Genomic DNA, 19,691 nt, shown 5'->3' with positions numbered 1-19,691 from the left:
CTGGTATGCCCATTTTCACTTTGTCTCCCTCTTTCTTTCTGTCTCTAATAAATAAATAAAAATATAATCTTTAAAAATATCAATCTGGGGGCTGGAGAGATGGCTTAGTGGTTAAGGTACTTTCTGGCAAAGCCAAAGAACCAAGGTTTGATTCCCCAGCACCCATATGAAGGTAGATAGATGCACAAGGTGGCACATGCATCTGGAGTTTGTGTGCAGTAGCTAGAGCCCTGGCATGCCTGTTCTATCTGCCTCTTTCTCTATCTCTTTCAAATAAACAAATAAAAAATTATTTTAAAAAATCAAGCTGAGGACAGGTGTGGTGGCACACACCTTTAATTCCAGCACCCAGGAGGATCACTGTGAGGCTGAGGCCAGCCTAAGACTACATAGTAAATTCCAGGTCAGCTTGGGCTGTAATGAGACCCTACCTTGAAGAACCAAAAGAAAAAAGAAAATCATTTTGGTATCCGGTTATGACTTTTATATTTAAACATAGGTAAAGGGCACCCTGCCACTGTCTCTGAATAAGCATTTGTTTACAATAGTAGGTTGGTTTCTTTTGTTGTTGCTGTTGTTTTAAAAATATTTATTTATTTGCAAGCAGAGCGAAGAGAATGGGCATGCCAGGGCCTCTGTCCACTGCAAATGAACTCCAGACATTTATGCCCCTTGTGCATCTGGCTTACATGGGTCCTGGAGATTCAAACCTGGGTCCTTTGGCTTCGCAGGCAAATGCCTTGACCATGAAACCCTCTCTCCAGCCCTTGTTTCATTTCTTAAAGATATTTTCTCCTAAATCTCATTTTCTAGCTTTTTGTTTGTTTGTTTTGTTTTTCAAGGTAGGGTTTCTCTCTAGCCCAGGCTGACCTGAAATCTACTCTGTAGTCTCAGGGGGAATGGGCATGCCAGTATCTCCTGCTGCTGCAAACAAATTTCAGGTGCATGTGCCATTTTGTGTATCTGGCTTACATGGGTACTGGGGAATCGAACTTGGGTCTTTAGGCTTCACAGGCATGCACCTTAACCGCTAAGCCATCTTTCCAGCACCTCCAGATTGCTTTTTATAGGATAACAGTAAGTGAAATCAGTGACAGTAGGTAGGTGTAAGGTAATGTGGGGGGGGGGGATGATCAATGAGAGACCATTTTCCAGCTTTTTAATCATTATGGTGTCTTCCCCAAACTTGTTCCAAAATATCTATGTTTAAAAGTGAGAACTTTCCTCAAAAAGCCAAAAAAAAAGGTGAGAATTTTAAGAACAGAATAAAATTACAATTAGCACTTAACCTGGTAAAAATATATCCTAAATAATTGTATATACTAAAACCGCACTTTCAGTTCCAAAAGTCTCCAACAGAGTTAGAAACACCTAAACCAGTGTTCTCAATGAGAAGCACTTGTGTGCTCCTCCAGGGAAACTTGTACATATTTTTACTTTAAGATGATGCATGTAAGTAAGTGCCAGGTGGTGGGATGAGGCCAGGATACTCCTAAACATCCTGGAACACAGACCAGCCCCTAACAAAGTATTCACCTCAAAATGTCAATAATACTAAGGATGGAGTACTTTGACTTACAGCAATGTGGAACAGGAAAATGCAAAGAACAAACATAAGAGCAAAAAAGACGGAGCCTAGTGTGGTAGTCATTGCTGTAATCCCAGCACTTGGGAGGTAAAGGCAGAAAGATCAGAAGTTTAGGTTAGTTTGGACTACATAATGCCTTTTCTCAAAAGAAAAAAAAAAAAACCTTCAAAATATAAAAAGAAAAGGGGGTGGAGAAAAGAGGGAAAAAGAGAAAATATTGAAAAGGTAATAAGAAAAATATGAAAAACTGAGAACTAAAAGGGTAAAAGAGGTAAGAAATAGAATGCCAACAGAAGGTGTAGCACAACAGTATTTCCTTCTATGATGTGTTATTTCATAAGTCAGCACTGAACATATTACATACCTTTGTTAACTGCACTACTGATGAGCTTGGCTCTATAAAAACCCTACTAGAAAACCAGATGCTTCTATCTGACCTTGCACAATTCATCTTTTCTGTTTTTTTTTTTTTTTTTTTTTTTTTTTTTTGGTTTTTCGAGGTAGGGTCTCACTCTGGTCCAGGCTGACCTGGAATTAACTCTGTAGTCTCAGGGTGGCCTTGAACTCATGGCGATCCTCCTACCTCTGCCTCCCGAGTGCTGGGATTAAAGGCGTGCACCACCACGCCTGGCTCTTTTCTGGTTTTTTGAGATAGGGTCTCGCTCTAGCCCAGGCTAACACAAAATTCACTATGTAGTCTCAGGGTGACCTCGAACTCAGGGTGATCTTCCTACCTCTGCCTCCCCAGTGCTGGGATTACAGGCATGCACACCATGCCTAGCATCACCTATGTCTTACAATCGTTCAGCAATTAACTGAGCACATATTATGCTGATGGCAGTAGGGAGAAGGTGGTAGCTCCTGATAAAAGTAGTTAATTTTTCCCAACTAAATTCCCTCACATATATGGATAGAGATTCTTATCTTTTGGCACTTCTCCAATTTCCCAAGTCATTTAAAAATCTAAACTCAGTACTTGGGAGGCACAGGTAGGAGGATCGCTATGAGTTCGAGGCTACCCTGAGACTACATAGTGAATTCCAGGTAAGACTAAGCTACCCTTGAAATGGCCATTACTGTCACTCTTGTCCAGGGTGATACCTAATGAATACAACTTCTACTTCACCATCCCGTCCACAGGGATTCTTCAAGCAAGAGAAAGCCTTTCAGCATCTCAAATGAGTCAAATACAAAAGTATGTAGAAACTGACTAATTCCTATTCCCCCTAAAGAAACCTAGAGTATTTTGGATAAACTTACAAGCTTATGACAGAAGTGAAAGGGAAACACTGTAACTGATTTATAATATAAAACAAATCACCTTAAAGAGTTGTTCACAACAATTCAGAAAACATTAGACTACAGTAGAAATCCAAGTGTGGGGACTGGAGAGATGTCTCAGAGTTAAAAAGCACTTGGCTATAAAAAGCCTGATGTCCCGAGTTCAGTTCCCCAATACCCACGTAAAGCCAGATGCACAAAGTGGCATGTGTCCGAAGTTCATTTGCAGTGGCAAAAGGTCCTGGCATGCCCATTCTCATTTTCCCTCTGTTCTTGCAAATAAATAAATAAATGCACACATACACACACACACATTTCATACACACATACACACATATATATGAAATCCAAGTATGGTGGTATATATCTGTAATCCTAGCACTTGGGAGGCTGAGACCAGTGGATCACTAGGTCTTGTTTTTTTCTTTGCGTGTGTGATGATGCACATGCGTGGAGGCAAGGAGAATGTCAGATGTCCTCTTATAGCTCATCAGTGTTATTTCCTTGAAATAAAGTAGTCTTGACTTCAATCCAGAATTGCTTTTTGTCAGTGAGCTCTGACCATTCACCAGTCTCCACTCCCTTACCCCCACGTGGACAGGTATTATAGACATGTGAAGACTTTTCACATGCATTCTGGGGAGTGGAATTTAGCAGTCTCTGGCATAAGAGGCCCTCGTGCTTAAGCATAAGCACTCATGCCACTGAGCCACCTCCCCAGCCTGGACCTACGTTCTAAATTTTAAACCAGCCTGAGCTGGGTAGACTTAATCTCAAAAACAGGGCTGGAGGGACAGACAGCCTAGCAGTTAAGGCATTTCCCTGCAAAACCAGAGGACTCATGTTCAATTCCCCAGGACCCACGTTAGCCAGATGCACAAAGGGGTGCACGTGTCTGGAGTTCGTTTGCAGTGGCTGGAGGCCTTGGTGTGCCCTTTCTCTCTCTCCCTCTTTCTCTGTCAAATAAATAAATAAATAAAAATAAAATATTAAAAAAAATACAACAGAAGACCTGCATGGAAGGACTTCTATTTTTTTTTTTTTTTTTCGAGGTAGGGTCTTGCTCTAAACCAGGCTGATCTGGAATTCACTATGTAATCTCAGGGTGGCCTCAAACTCACAGCGATCCACCTACCTCTGCCTCCCATGTGCTGGGATTAAAGACGTGCACCACCATACCGGCAATCCTTCTTTTTTTTGCCCAAAAAGAAACTACATAGAAGTATTCAGCAAACATCTTGATGTGAGGGCATTGTTAGGCATTTGTCTAATGAGCTTTATTCTGTCAGGAAGAACTCTCTGATCAACAAATGAATATTCAAAACTAATCTTCAACTGAAGAAGATGGGTCAGCGATTATGGCACTTGCCTGCAAAGCCAAAGGACCCAGGTTTGATTCCCCAGGACCCATGTTAGCCAGATGCATAAGGTGGCACATGTATCTGGAGTTCGTTTGCAATGGCTAAAGGCCCTGGTGCGCCCATTCTCTCTCTCTCTATCCACCTCTTTCTCTACCTTTCTATCTTAAGTAAATAAATTACTTTAAAAAAAACCCACTAAATTTATGCTGGGCATGATGGTGCACGCCTTTAATCCCAGCACTTGGGAGGCAGAGGTAGGAGGCTCACCATGAGTTCAAGGCCACCCTGAAACTCCATAGTGAATTCCAGGTCGGCCTGGGCTAGAGTGAGACCACCTCGAAAAACCAAACCAAAACAAAACAAAAACTAAATTTCATTCCAGGGTTTTTGGGGGAAGGGGGAATAAAGTTTTATATATACCACCTTAAATATTTATGTGTAAATCCATGGTGGATGTACCATGAAGCAGTCTTGTATTTACTGAAAGCAACAATATGGAACATAGGCCAACAGTGCAGAGGAAGGATTAACAGGTCAGAAGAACACAGAAGAAAGCAAGTATTGCTCATTTTGGGGGGAGGAATCAGTGGACGATTTTCTCCCAAGTCACTGGCAGCTGTACCCAGGAATGTGGCATGACTGCCTCCAGGAGCTCACTAGGGGTTGAACAAGAAGACAGGCAATAGAAATAAGGGAAACCTGGGGCTGGGTAGAAAAAGACTGAATTTTAAAAAGAAGTTTTAGTAAAGGTAGAGAAAGAAGAGACAGAGATTTGTTTCCCAAACTAAATCAGCAGATGATAAATGAGAGTGAAGGAAAGAGAAGGTGGAGGCCTCTAAGAATTCACACCCTGTGCCCTCAGTTACAAACACAAGCTAGTTGCTAACAATATTAAATTCCAAAATGACTTGTAATGTAGGAAAATAAAATAAACATCCTGCACACTTACCCAATCCGGGTAAACAGCTTCCCATGGGCATGGAGAAAACTGAGGATGAACCTTTTGTTCAGCTGCATGGGAAAAAGGGAGAGGAGAAAACAATTAAACTTTCCCCAGTTTCCTGTTACTGAATAGAGTCCCCAGTGACACAATAACCTGGCCAGGGTCTAAAGGGGTGGGCACTGAGGATGGGAACCAAATGGACATGCCCAAACTCTCACATAGACCCAGGGCACATGCCCAACAGCTGCTGCTCAGCTAAGCCAAGACAGCAGCAGGCTCAGTGAACAGACAGCACCCTCTGCTGGTAGTGGTGCTTGTGTACAGAAAGTGAAGCAATGAATCTGAACTCCGCAGGAGATGCCTGCAGCTCTCTGGGATCTAGAAGCCATCTCTAGCTCCATAATAATGGAAATGAAATTCTGACAGAAGCAGGAAAACAGAGACTTTGGAGAAAACCCTGATCCCAATTATGAACCTTTTTTGGTTTGTTTCTTTGAAGTAGGGTTTCGCTCTAGTCCAGGCTGACCTGCAATTCACTATATTGTCTCAGGACGGCCTCAAATTCACAGTGATTCTCCTGCTTCTGCTTTCTTAGTGCTGGGATTAAAGGCATGAAATAGCAAGCCTGGCCTAATTATGAACTATCTTTGTACCCATTCAGGAAAGAACAGCTCTTCTTTGAAACCTAGGACACAGTAACTCAACACTGACCAGCTCATCAAATTATACTTCACCACCCTTTAAAACTGGAGTTCAGGGTTGGGTGATGGCTTAGCAGTTAACGGTGCTGTCTTGCAAAGGCTACTGACCTGAGTTGGCCCTGAATCAATTCCCCAGTACCTATATAAAGCCATGATACACAAAGAAACAAATGCATCTGGAATTCCTTGGCAGTGGCAAATAAGTAAAACTATATATACTTTTTAAAAACTAGAGTTCATGGTTTGAGGCTCGATTCCCCAGGACTCACGTAAGCAAGATGCACAAGGGGGCGCAAGTGTCTGGGGTTCGTTTGCAGTGACTGGAGGCCCTGGTGCGCCCATATTCTCTCTCTTTCTCTCTTTTTTCTCTGATGCTATTAAATAAAATTTAAAAAAAAAAACTGGAGTTCAGTTCTAGGTCTGAGCCTTAAAATTTAACTGTCTGAGCTGGGCCTAGTGGTATTCACACCTGTAATCTCAGCACTTGGGAGGGAGAGGTATGAAGATGGCTATGAGTTCAAAGCTAGCCTGAAACTACGGAGTAAGTTCCAGGTAAGCCTGGACTACAGTGAGATGCTACCTCAAAAAATAAAAAATAAACAAAAGAGAGAGAGAGTTTGGGCAGAGGTACCCTGTGGAGGCAGATGATGCTATGCCCATAAGCTATAGATTGTTATTAGAAAAAATTCAGTACCGGGGTACATCTTTACAGCCCTTGTCTCCTTATCTTGACAACTGAGTCAGGCCTAAGGCCACTGGGCTCCATCAACAAAAGGGAAAGGTGAAAAATTGCTGCAAAAATCAATTGCAATGGTTATGCCAAAATTAGCAGCAAACCTCTGGAATGCTGTATACAATGGCTAATGCCTATGATCCCAGCACTCAAGAGGCTGGGGTATAAGGATCACCCTGAGTATGAGGACAGACTAGGCTACAGAGTGAGTTCCGGGTCAGTCTATGAGACCAGGCCTCAAAAAAACAAAACACAACACCAAAAACAGAAAAGGCGGGGTGTGGTGGCACACACCTTTAATCCCAGCACTAGGGAGGCAGAGATAGGAGGATCATTGTGAGTTTGAGGCCACCCTGAGAGTACATAGCGAATGCCAGGTCAGTCATCCTTGGCTAGAGTGAGACTCAACCTCAAAGAAAACAAAAAGAAAAAACAATACAGAAAAGGCAAAAGAAAAACAAACCCCAGACTCAAATCAGAGTGCAGGAGACATTGAGGGCTGGCAGGATGGCTCAGCAGTTACAGCATTTGCCTACAAAGCCAAAGGACCCAGGTTCGACTCCCAAGGACCCACATTAGCCAGATGCACAAGAGGGCGCATGCATCTGGACTTCATTTGCAGTGGCTGGAGGCCATGGAATGCCCAGTCTTTCTCCCCCTTCTCTCTTTCTCTGTCAAATAAATAAATTAATAATAATAATAATAAAAGAGGAGAGTGAAAAACAGATGTGTTTAAATTTGACCTCTGCCATATACCTGTTGTGGGTTCAAAAGCAACAGATCTACCCTTCCTTAGTTCCTTCCCTCCTCCTCTTCCTTAAATCAGGTTCTTGCTATGTGGCCTATTTGCAATCCACCTAAATCTACCTTGGTGCTGGGATTATGGGCACATACAACAACTTTTTTTTTTTTTTTTTTTTGGTTTTCCGAGGTAGGGTCTCACTGTAGCCCAGGCTGACCTGGAATTCACTCTGTGGTCTCAGGGTGGCCTTGAACTCACAACAATCCTCCTACCTCTGCCTCCCGAGTGCTGGGATTAAAGGTGTGCGCCACCACACCCGGCTTAACCCAAGATGACCTGGAACTCACTCTGTCATCCCTGGCTAGCCTCAAACTCATGCAAATCCTCCTATCTCAGTCTCCTAAATGCTAAAACTAAAGGTATATACCACTTTGCTCTGCTAACACTTTACTTCTTACAACTTTTCAACAGGTATAAAATTATTTCAAATAGAAGGACAAAAATATAGACTCTCTATTCCTATTTTAATATTTTATTTATTTACTCATTTGCTTATGAGAGAGAGAGAGAGGAAGAGGCAGTAGAGAATAAGCATGCCAGGGCCTCTAGCCACTGCAAACAAACTACAGATGCATGCTCTCCAGCCCTTTGTTCCCTTTTTTGGGGGGGGGGTGAGGTAAGGTCTTGCATCTAGGCTGACCTGGAATTTACTACGTAGTCTCAGGCTGGCCTCAAACTCACAGTGATCCTCCTACGTCTACCTTCAAGAGCGCTGGGATTAAAGGCGAGCACCACCATGACTGGCCTCCATTCCTGTTCTAACAGTTATCCCCTTAATCACCACTTTTTTTTTCTTTTTCTTTTTCTTTTTTTTCTTTCTTTTTTTGGTTTCTCGAGGTAGGGTCTCACTCTAGCCCAGGCCGACCTGGAATTCATTATGGAGTCTCAGGGTGGCCTCGAACTCACGGCGATCCTCCTACCTCTGCCTCCCGAGTGCTGGGATTAAAGGCGTGCGCCACCACGCCCGGCTTCCCTTAATCACCACTTTTAACCAAGAGGAATCCTTTATAAATTGCATATGTGTGTGTGTGTGTGTGTGTGTGTGTGTGTGTGTGTGTGTGTGTCTGTGTAGAATGCTTTGGTAAGAACAGAATGATACTTATCTACTTCATTCTAGCTTAATACCATCCCTTTCAACCCCAAAATTTCAGCAGCTTGAAATGGCAGAATTAGAAACAGAATCCAGATCTTTAGACTCAAATACAGTTTTCTTAATCTAAGGAAAAGAGCTAGTGACCTGATTAAATGAAGAATTAAGGAAGAAATGAGAACAGGCCAAGCATGGTGGCACATGTCTTTAATCCCAGCACTTGGGAGGCAGAGGTAGGAGGATTGCCACGGGTTCAAGGCCACCATGAGCATACACAGTAAATTCCAGGCCAGCCTGGCCTACAGTGAGACCCTAACTCAAAAAACAAACGAACAACAAAAAAAGCATTTAGCCAGCTAATAAAAATATTTTTTAAGGGATGGAGAGATAGCTTAGTGGTTAAGCACTTGCCTGTGACACCCAAGGACCCTGGTTCGAGGGTATCCACGTAAGCCAGATGCACAAGGTGGTGCGTGCATCTAGAGTTCATTTACAGTGGCTGGAGGCCCTGGTGTGCCCATTCGCTTTCCCTCTGCCTCTTTCTCTCTCTGTCTGTTGCTCTCAAATAAATAAAAAAATAAAATAAATAAAAATATTTTTCTAAAAATAATTTTTAAACAAGTTTGAAAAAAGCATCCTAGGCCAGGCAGGGTGGCACACACCTTTAATCCAGCACTACTAAGGAGGCGGGGGTAGAAGGATCGCTGTGAGTTTAGGCTGCCCTGAGACTACATAGTGAATTCCATGTCAGCCTGGGCTAGACTGAGACCCTACCTTGAAAAATCAAAAAAAAAAAAAAAAAAAAGCTTCTTAGGTATACAACTCAGAAAGTATGTTGGCATTATACAAAGTCTGTCTCCTTAGTTGAGATGCAAAACCAATTCACCTCTAAGCTTACCCAAGACAGACACTAATGGTGGACAGGTAGGTCTCCAGAATGAAGCTTTTTTTGAACAGCTCAACTATAAAACAGAATTTCTACTACTAACATTAAGTACAATATAAGCTGGGAGTGGTGGCTCATTTCTAAAATCCTAGCATGGTTGGAAGTCTGAGGTGGGAGGATCATCATAAATTGGAAGCTAGCCTAGGCTACAGAATGATTCCACAATAGAATTTGTTTGTAGTGGCATTAGGCCCTAGTATGCCCATATTCCTTGTTTCTGTCTGCCTGTAAGAAAGAAAACTAGGGCTGGAGAGATGGCCTACCGGTTAAGCGCTTGCCTGTGAAGCCTAAGGACCCCGGTTCGAGGCTCGGTTCCCCAGGTCCCACGTTAGCCAGATGCACAAGGGGGCGCATGCGTCTGGAGTTCGTTTGCGGAGGCTGGAAGCCCTGGCACGCCCATTCTCTCTCTCTCCCTCTATCTGTCTTTCTCTCTGTGTCTGTCGCTCTCAAATAAATAAATAAATAATTTTTAAAAAAAAGAAAGAAAACTAGATTGACAAAAAACTACTTCTTAATGCCCTTGAAACAATGGCTCTCACCCTTACACTAGTAATTTACTACAGTCTCAACATAAAGTCCTATAAAGCAGTAAAACAATCCATTTACTATTACTTCATTATCTCTTCTAGTTAGAGTCAGCAGGCTAGAATTATACTGGGCTAACTGTCAAATCAGCAGTCAATTTCAGAAAAAACTCAGCCAGCAAGGACATGACTAGATTTCAGGAGGGAACTGTGTACAGGTATAAGGAAAAGATGAGCTGGGTATGGTGAAGCACACTTGTAATTCCAGCACTTAAGAGGCAGACACAGGGGCTGGAGGGCTAGCTTAGCAGTTGAGGCATTTGCCTGCAAAGCCAAAGGACCTTGGTTTGATTCCCTGGGACCCACATGAGCCAGATGCACCAAGGGGTACCACGCATCTAGAGTTCATTAGCAGTGACTGGAGGCCCTGGCACACCCAGTCTCTTTTTCTCTCTCTCTCCCTCTTTCTCTGTCAAATAAATAAAAATATTTTTAAAAAAAGAGGTGGAGAGAGGAGTATCAGGATTTCAAGGTGATCCTTGGTTACACAGCAAGTCTGCCCCCAAGCTGAAATGGAACTAACTTACTGTGTCATCCCTGGATACATTGTTGTAATGCCTAAAAAAAAAAAATACTAAAGAAAATTTCGTGTCATGAAAGTTATATAAAGTGAAACTAGAGAAATTGCCCAGTGGTTAAGGCAATTGCCTGTAAAACCAAAAGACCAGGGTTTGATTCCCCAGCACCCATGTAAAACCAGAAGCACAAGGTGGTGGTGCATGCATCTGGAGTTTGCAGTGGCTTACGGGCCTTGGTGCACCCATTCTCTCTCCCCTTTTCTCTCTCTCTCAAGAAAGAAAAAAAAAGTTTAAAAATGAAAATTAAAGAAAATTACATACAGTTAAAATTTCAGAGCTGGGTGTAATAGTGTATGCCTGTAATGCCAGTACTTGGGAGGCTAAGGCAGAAGTGCAAGTACAAAACCTGCATAAACTACAGGGCAAGATCCTGTCTCAAAAAATAGGGCTGGGTGTGGTGGCACACACTTTTAATCCCACTTGGGAGGCAGAGGTAGGAAGAATGCTGTGAGTTCAAGGACCCCTTGAGACTACACAGTGACTTCCAGGTCAGCCTGAGCTAGAGCGAGACTCTACCTCAGGGAAAAAAAAAAAAAAAAAAAAAAGGAAAAAATAAATAAGGGGGCTGGAGAGATGTCTCAGTGGTTAAGGAGTTTACCTGTGAAGCCAAAGGACCCAGGTTTGATTCCCTAGCACCCACATAAAACAGATGTACAAGGGGCACATGTGTCTGGAGCTCATTTGCAGTGGTTACAGGCCCTCTCTCCCTTCACGCTCTCTCTGCCTCTGCTTGCAAATAAATAAATAAAAATTTAAAAAATAAATAAGGGCTTGGGCTGGAGAGGTGGCTTAGCAGTTAAGGCACTTGGCCTGCAAAGTCAAAGGACCCTGGTTTGATTCTCCGGGACCCACGTGAGCCAGATGCACAAGGGGGTGCACGCATCTGGAGTTCATTAGCAGTGGCTGGAGGCCCTGGCATGCCCATTCTCTCTCTCTCTCTCTCTCTCCCCTCTGCCTATTTTTCTCTATCTCAAATAGATAAAGAAAAATAAGATATTTTTTTTAAAAAGAGCTGAGCATGGTAGTGCGCGCCTTTAATCCCAGTACTCAGAAGGCAGAGGCAGGAGGATTGCCATGAGTTCAAAGCCACCAGACTAAATAGTGAATTCCAGGTCACCGTGGGCTAGAGTGAGATCCTACCTGGGGGGGGGGGGGAGAGAAAGAGGCAAATAGAGAGAGAATGGGTGGGCGTGCCAGGGCCTCCAGACACTGCTAATGAACTCCAAATGTGTGTGTCCCTTTGTGCATCTGGCTTACATGGGTACTGGGGAATCAAACCTGGGTCCTTTGGCTTTGCAGACAAGTGCTTTAACCATTAAGCCATCTCTTCTGCCCCATCTATCTGCCTCTTTCTGTCTCCATCTCTCTCTCTAATGAAAAAAAAGTTTTAAAATAAAATAAAATAGGGCTGGAGAGATGGCTTAGTGGTTGAGTGCTTGCCTGTGAAGTCTAAAGACTCTGGTTCAAGGCTCGATTCCCCACATAAGCCAGATGCACAAGGGGATGCATGCATCTGGAGTTTGTTTGCCTCTTTCTCCATCTGCAGAGGTAGGAGGATCACCATGAGTTCAAGCCACCCTGAGACTACACAGTGAATTCCAGGTTAGCCTGAGCTAGAGCGAAACCCTACCTCAACAAAAAGAAAAGAAAGAAAAAATCCAAGTGGAAGGAGAGTAGCATTATTCTGAGATTGTCATCTAACCACTATATGCAGGCTGCATGCCCTGGCACATACATGCCCACATGCACTAGTCTTATATATATGCTTATATATACATACATATATAAGCATTCATCCAGGGCTGGAGAGATGGCTTAGCGGTTAAGCGCTTGCCTGTGAAGCCTAAGGACCCCAGTTCAGGTTCGATTCTCCAGGACCCACGTTAGCCAGCCTGGCCTACATAATGACTTCCAGGCCAGTGGGATACAAAGTATGACCCTGTCTCAATAAATGACTGAATGAACAAATTAATAAATGAGTGAATAAACCCACAACTAAAGTTCCTTTGAAACACAACCACACTGAATTGCATTTGTTTACATATTGTCTGTGGCTACTTTCCCCAACAAAGGCAGAGCTAAATAGATACAGTAGAAGAGTAGATGGCCCACAAAGCCAACGTTCTATCTGATTCTGTACATAAAAAAAAAAAAAAAAAAAAAATCCACTGATACCTGAACTAAAACATCCACAACAGTAGACTGGTTTCTCAAACAATTTTTCTACAAACACAACAGTTGAGGGCTATCACACTTATACTGGAAGCATGAATGATTCTCATGAGCTAAGAAGTAAAGACAGTTAAATGAGAAGTGTGGCCCCCAGAATATTCTAAGACAACCCACCTCTCATCACTTCAGGAAAACTTACCATTTACATCATGCCTTCCAATAGTAAAAACACACAAATATATGAATCTAAATACAACCCTTCTTGCCAGCTTTTGTGAAAGTATCATCAGTACAAATGACCCCACATGCCAACAACTGGAGCTCTCAAAGTATTTAGACTCCAATACTCCAAAGGGCTCTTGGGTTTCTACCTTAGAAACTACTACAGGGCAAAGTGACAGGGGAGAAGAGAGCACACTAAAGCCCACTGAGGGTTTTACTTGGGCCCAATGCTTCCTGAACATCTAAAACACGCCTACATCAAGGGAAGGTACCAGGTTAAGATTTATGAGTTTCTTGTACTGTAAGCCTGAAAATCTATAGCAACCTAGTCAAAAGGACCACAATCTTAGAATCTCAAGGCATCTAGAAAAGAAAGTTCAGCCAAAGGGCAACACTGACTGGCTCACTTTCTAAATGACTCTTCTTTCTGACTCATCTCTCTCAATGCCTGGGAACTCTCATGCCCATCAACTCATAGTAGGGAAGCTGAGACACTGGTGCTCCTAATCTCTGATCAGGTGAGCAACCAGAAAACAGATGTCCACGGGTACACACACAAGCCCAACCCCATCTTATAAAAGAATACAGTCACAGGGTTACATAAGAAAAATGGCAAATACCTTCCCACACTGTCAACACATTCATTAAATTCACTCACTCAACGGAAATTCACCAGGCACCTTCTATGCATAAACACTGTAGACAAACTGTGAACACGGCAAGAATTATCCATGCTCTGTAGGTGACACAATCAAAGTGCTACAATCGGGTAAGGACAGGATACTATACATATAAACAGCAGAGGCATCAAGAAAATTCTCTCAGAAGGTACCTTGAGATGAAGTATGAAGCTTGAGAAAAGTAGCTGGGATAAGTGGTTTTGCTTCAATGTGTCACAAGCAAAAGAAATAGCATGAGTGATGGTTCCAAGTGTGACACTGTATGTTGGCATGACTAGATGACTGATTCTACAGGAGGAAGGAGGTTGGACAGGCAAGCAGGACCAAGTTACAGTCCTAAGAGTTTGTCCTCATTTTGTGTAGCAAGCACTCTTACCCACTGAACCATCTCCTCAGCCCAAAGAGTTTGATCTTAATTAGAGCCAGTGAAGGATCTTGAACAGGTAAGTGACATAAGCAAAGCTATGTTTTGTTTGTTTTTGAGGCACAGGTTGACCTGCTCCTCATTTTTAACCCTAGGCCATCCTCACACAGACACAGATCATAACAACTACTTCCTATATTTTCTCACAGCATCTCCAAAGTAGACTCCGAGCATGTGACTAATAATGCATGGTGAACAAATAGTCTTTCACATGTGGCTGCTCTGCATTCAGCTTTGCTGACACAACCCATCCTTTGGTAACAAAGAACTGCTTGCTGTACCCTCGGCTTAGAGTCTTCCTGTACAATTCTTTTTTTTTTTTTTTTTTAATCTAGTAAAATCTCATGTTTCCTCATTGAAGCCTTTCTTAACCCTCTCCCTTTCAAGATAGGCCCTGCAGGTGCTGATATAAAGAACAAATCCTAAAAGAAATCTGCATACAAATCTACCAGTGGCCCAGGTTTCATTCACTGAGAGAGCAATTTAAGAAAGTAAAGTGGTAAAGGGCTTGCTCTGCAAGCATAAGGACTTGAGTTCAACCTGCGGTACCCATGTAAATGTTGAACAACCTTTCTGTAACCCTAGAGCTGGGGCAGAAACAGAAGAATCTCTAGGGTTCACTGGCCAGGTAATCTAGCCAATCAGTGAACTCAGGGTAATGAGAGACACAGTATTAAAAAGACCTTGTTGGGCTGCAGAGATGGCTTAGCGGTTAAACGCTTGCCTGTGAAGCCAAAGGACTCCAGTTCGAGGCTCGGTTCCCCAGGTCCCACGTTAGCCAGATGCACAAGGGGGCGCACGCATCTGGAGTTCGTTTGCAGAGGCTGGAAGCCCTGGCGCGCCCATTCTCTCTCTCTCCCTCTATCTGTCCTTCTCTCTGTGTCTGTCACTCTCAAATAAATTAAAAAAAAAAAAAAAAGACCTTGTCATCCTTTAATCTCAGCACTATGGAGGTAAAGGTAGGAGGCCCCCCTGAGACTACATAGTGAATTCCAGGTCAGTCTGGACTAGAGTGAAACCCTACCTCAAAAAACCAAACAACAAAAAGACCCTGTCATGGAACTGGGGAGATGGCTCAGTTTTTGAAGACATGTGCTTGCAAAGCCTAAAGGCCTGGGTTCAATTTCCCAGTACCCACGTAAAACCAGATGCACAAAGTAACACATGTGTTTGGAGTTCCTTTGCGGTGGCACTTGGCCCTGGTGTATTCATTCTCATTCATTCCCTCAACCCCTCTCTCTACTTGCAAACAAATAAATGAAAAAAATTTTTTTTGTTTTTTTGAGGTAGGATTTCACTCTATCCCAGGGTGGCCTGGAATTCATTATGTAGTCTCAGGCTAGCCTCAAACTCAGGGCAATCCTACTACCTCTGCCTCCCGGGTGCTGAGATTAAAGGTGTGCATCACCACACCCGGCAAATAAAGTTTTTAAAGACCCAGTAACACCCAAGTATAACACCCAAGACTGTCCACTAGCCTCCACATGTATACACATGAAAAAAAGGAAAGTAGATTATTTCCAATCCAGATAATGCTTTGCAAATTGATAAAATCACTTATGTGCACTGTTGACTCTAAGAAAATATCAGAAGAAATAAAAGGGAGCCAAGTGTGGTGGTACACATTGGTAATCCCAGCAATTCAGAGAGGCAGAAAGATCAAGAGGTTCAAGGTCATACTTGATTAAATAAGTTCAAGGCCAGCATGGGCTATAGGAGACCCTGTGAAAGAGACAGAGACAGAAACATGGAAAGAAACAGAAAAGAAAGAAAAAAGTGAATAAAAATTCATTTTCTACAGCAACAAAAAACTAATAAAATTCTAACATTTTTCTGGATAAATCCACAATATGCTGGCAAGTAAGGAAAAAAGTTTTCAAGAGTTAAAGAATCTAAATGGGCTGGGGATATGGCTCAGTGTTTAAAGGTGCTTGCTTGCAAAGCCTGCTGGCCCAGGTTCGATTCCTCAGCACCCACATAAAGCCAGATGACTGAAGTGGTACACGAGCCTAGAGTTCGTTTGCAGTAGCAAGAGACCCTGGTACAGGTAAATCTATGCCCATATTCATACTCTCTCTCAAATAAATAAGAATTTTTTAAAAAATATAAGTATATGCACATACTTTCATCAGGGGACTGGATACAAGTCAGAAAATAAAATCTATAAACATAATCTCAGCCTACTTATCTACTTATCTAGCTCAATCCAGGAAAACCCCTGCCTCTCTCAGGAAAGAGAGAGCAAGAACTAATCTCAAAACTAAATTAGAACAAAACTTCAGTTTAAGGCAGAAAAATAATTTCATTAACTAGTCTGCTGTGGGCACCAAAAAGCAAATAACTAGCATACAAGCACTGGCAATCTCATGTGAGCTTCAGATTTAAACAAGACACCAAATAAGGGAAGGACTCTGGCCCATCAACTCCCAGGAAAAGTGTTTCAAGTTAAAAATGGCTATTCAGGTTTGGATATGAACTTCTGTATCTGCTCTATATCAACAGAGGCAACTCTACCTCACTGGCAGCTAACTCAGAAAGAGAAGAAAATTTAGAATAAAAAGAATACACAAGAACAAAATATGGTCTGGTAGAGCCTGCCATTTCACTTATGTCAAAGACAAGCTGCAAACATGGGAATACAGAATTTCGGGGACTCCACATCTGACCTGAATGAGCATGCATAGTAGCAGGCAGGCCATGATGTCACTCTCCCTGCTAATAACCAGATAATTCAAGATTAAGGCCAAAAAGCATAGCACAGTTGTATGAGACTCACTTATGCTGTGATTAGAAGCAAGATCTGTTTCTAGCTAGTTTGGGTGTTTGTTTTGTTTTGGGTTTTCTTTTGTAGTTTTGTATTTGTTTTTGTTTCCTTTGTCAGTCTTATCTTTTCTGTGCAACTTACCAGACCCAAACTATCAATTAATAAAAATTCACAGAATACACCTCTGAAAATCTCCCCCTCCCATCCTCTTTTTTCTCCCTCTCCCTTTTCTCTTTCCTTATCCGTGCTAGGTAAGCACTCTGTCCCAGCCCTCCATTTGTTATCTTAGATTTAGTTCTTCCTGTTCAATCTGTAATGCTCTGTCCCTGTCATTGTTACCATTAATATTAACAAACAGGGCTGGAGAAATGACTTAGTGGTTAAGGCACTTGCCTGCAAAGCCAAAGGATCCAAGTTCAATTCCCCAGGACCTACATAAGCCACATAAAATGGTGCATTTGTCTGGAATCTATTTTCAGTGGCTACAGGCCCTGACACGGCCATTCTCTCCCTTTCTATCTGCTTCTTTCTCCTTCTCTCTCAAATAAATAAGCTTTGTTTTTTTTTTAAAAAAAAGAAACATTTAAGAGGAAAGAAAAGAATGATCTAACTTAAAAAAAAATCATAAGGATACTTAGTGACAATTTATCAACTACATGACACTGACATCTATATTTTATCACACATTAAAGTGTAATTTTTAAAAATATATTTTATTTATTTGAGAGAGACAGACAGACAGAATGGGCATGCCAGGGCCTCCAGCCACTGCAAATGAACTCCAGATGCATGCACCCCTTTGTGCATCTAGCTTATGTGGGTCCTGGAGAACCGAACTGGGATCCTTTGGCTTTGCAGGCAAGTGCCTTAACAGCTAAGACAGCTAAACCATCTCTCCAGCCCCCAAGTGTATTTTTTTTTTAATTACAACAATCTCTTCTGTTGTTCTACAAAAAATTTCTATTCTAACAGTCAATATCCTTTGCCCCATATATCCTAAACCCACAACAACATTCTTTTTGAGTATTTTTATTTATTGATATGCAAGGGTGGAGAGAATGAGCACAACAGGGCCTCTTGTTACAGTAAACAAACTCTTGATGCATGCACCAGTTTGTGCATCTTGCTTCACGTGGGTACTGGGGAATTGAACCCAGGTCAGCTAGCTTTGCAGAAATACTTCTGACTACTGGGCCATTCTTCCAGCCCCCCAACAAGATTCTGACTCTGAAGTGATAGAAATCAAAGTGACTAAGCTAAAGTTTGGAGCATCACTTAGGTGCAGAAAGCTATACTAGGTGCTAAATACAAACCTCTTCCTACTTTACAAATGCAGAAACCATGAAAAAGATTTAAAAAAAATTATTCATAGAAACAAAAAGAAATTAAGGAATACATTCCAGAAGATCTGACTCCTTGTTGGCATTGATCTTGAGGGATAGTGTCTCAGGACATGTACCAAGGCTATCTATTAGTTTCTTATTCAGTCTTCTGTCATATGTCACTTGTATTTTAAAAGCAATTTTGTTTTACAGATCTGTCCAGAAGTCTAAAGGAAAACGTGCCAAAGAAATTCCTCTGAGAGAATGTCAACTGCTTCACCAGTTTGCTATACAAATTAGGACCTAAAATCTCAGAGATTTGTGGTATAAGTCAGTGTAAAATCTCATTAGACTGAATAAGATTTTAGTATCTTTACCAAGAAACATACCAGAAAAGTGAAAATATATAGAGAGTTTTATCCCAACTTTTTTTCCCTTATGCTTCAGTATATGCAGACCTACTATGCATGTAAAGGCAAAAATAGGACTTATTGCCAATGGTTACAACACAAAACATAACTTATTCCTAAGCCAAGCTAGGTTTGGCTCAGAAAGCTTCTCAAAATGATGGAAGGCATGACTTCACGGTGAGTCAACCTTAGCTAATGCATAAAAGAGAGAACAACTATTTGAAGGATTCACTCCTAAGACTGGGCCAAGTCAATCTCTGTTGTGATGGCTCCTTCAGTTCCAAAGGAGTTAAGTAACTGGACTATAACCATGTAGACTTCCATGCCATGATTCAAATATTCCAATCACAGACTCTTGGCTAGAAATCCAAAAAGCAACCACTCCTTACAGGTTTTTTTTCCATGGGGGGCAGCAGTTGGGATAAGGGGATATTGGAGTGTGAATCCAGAGACTCATGCATGCTAGACAAGTGCTTTTACCACCAAGCTACACAGACAACATCTTTTCTTCAGATAAGGTCTTACTATGTAGCCGAATAGCCTGAACTTGAAATTTGCCTGCTCCCAAGTAACTAAGATTATATAGGTTTGTACCACCATCTTAGGCTTCTGTGCAGTTTTTAATCATTCCATGTTTTTATTTAGATTGTCCTTTACTGTCACATGTACCTAAAGAGCTTCTTCCATCCTTAAACACTAAGGACACAGACTATCTTCCTAGTTAGTAGCTTTCCCTGATTGCAGAATTACTCTTTCTTCTTCTGCTGGGCATGCTGGCACACGCCTTTAGTACCAGCACTTGGAGGCAGAGTTAGGAGGATGACCATGAGTTCCAGGCCTCCCTGAGACTCCATAGTGAATTCTAGGTCAGCCTGGGCTAGAGACCCTACCTCAAATAAAAAAACAAAAACAAAAACAGAATTACTCTTTTCTTCTCTTATGCTACCTCAATAACAATGTCCCTATTTACATTATTACATGTGTAGCATTTATTTATAGATCCATTTCTCTGATTATACTGTGCCTCTAAGAGAAGGACTAACATCATTTACCTTTCTATATGCAGTTCTTAGAATAACAGCATCTAAAG

At 42.0% G+C, this 19,691-nt stretch overlaps 1 protein-coding gene across 3 annotated transcripts in view; it reads right to left on the bottom strand.

Moving 5' to 3' along the window:
• Smg6 (SMG6 nonsense mediated mRNA decay factor) overlaps positions 1-19,691 on the bottom strand; it is a 304,470-nt gene that overhangs the window by 241,959 nt on the left and 42,820 nt on the right. For all 3 annotated transcript variants that reach the window (XM_004667845.2, XM_045158342.1, XM_045158343.1), the window contains one exon: positions 5,180-5,241. In XM_004667845.2, coding sequence (XP_004667902.2) covers positions 5,180-5,241 — 62 coding nt within the window. The remainder of the gene's footprint in view (positions 1-5,179; positions 5,242-19,691) is intronic.

This window comes from Jaculus jaculus, chromosome 9 (genome assembly GCF_020740685.1).
Source record: "Jaculus jaculus isolate mJacJac1 chromosome 9, mJacJac1.mat.Y.cur, whole genome shotgun sequence".
Classification (NCBI taxonomy): domain Eukaryota; kingdom Metazoa; phylum Chordata; class Mammalia; order Rodentia; family Dipodidae; genus Jaculus; species Jaculus jaculus.
The sequence above is the reverse complement of the archived record's forward strand: the minus strand, read 5'-3'. Positions and strand labels throughout refer to the sequence as shown.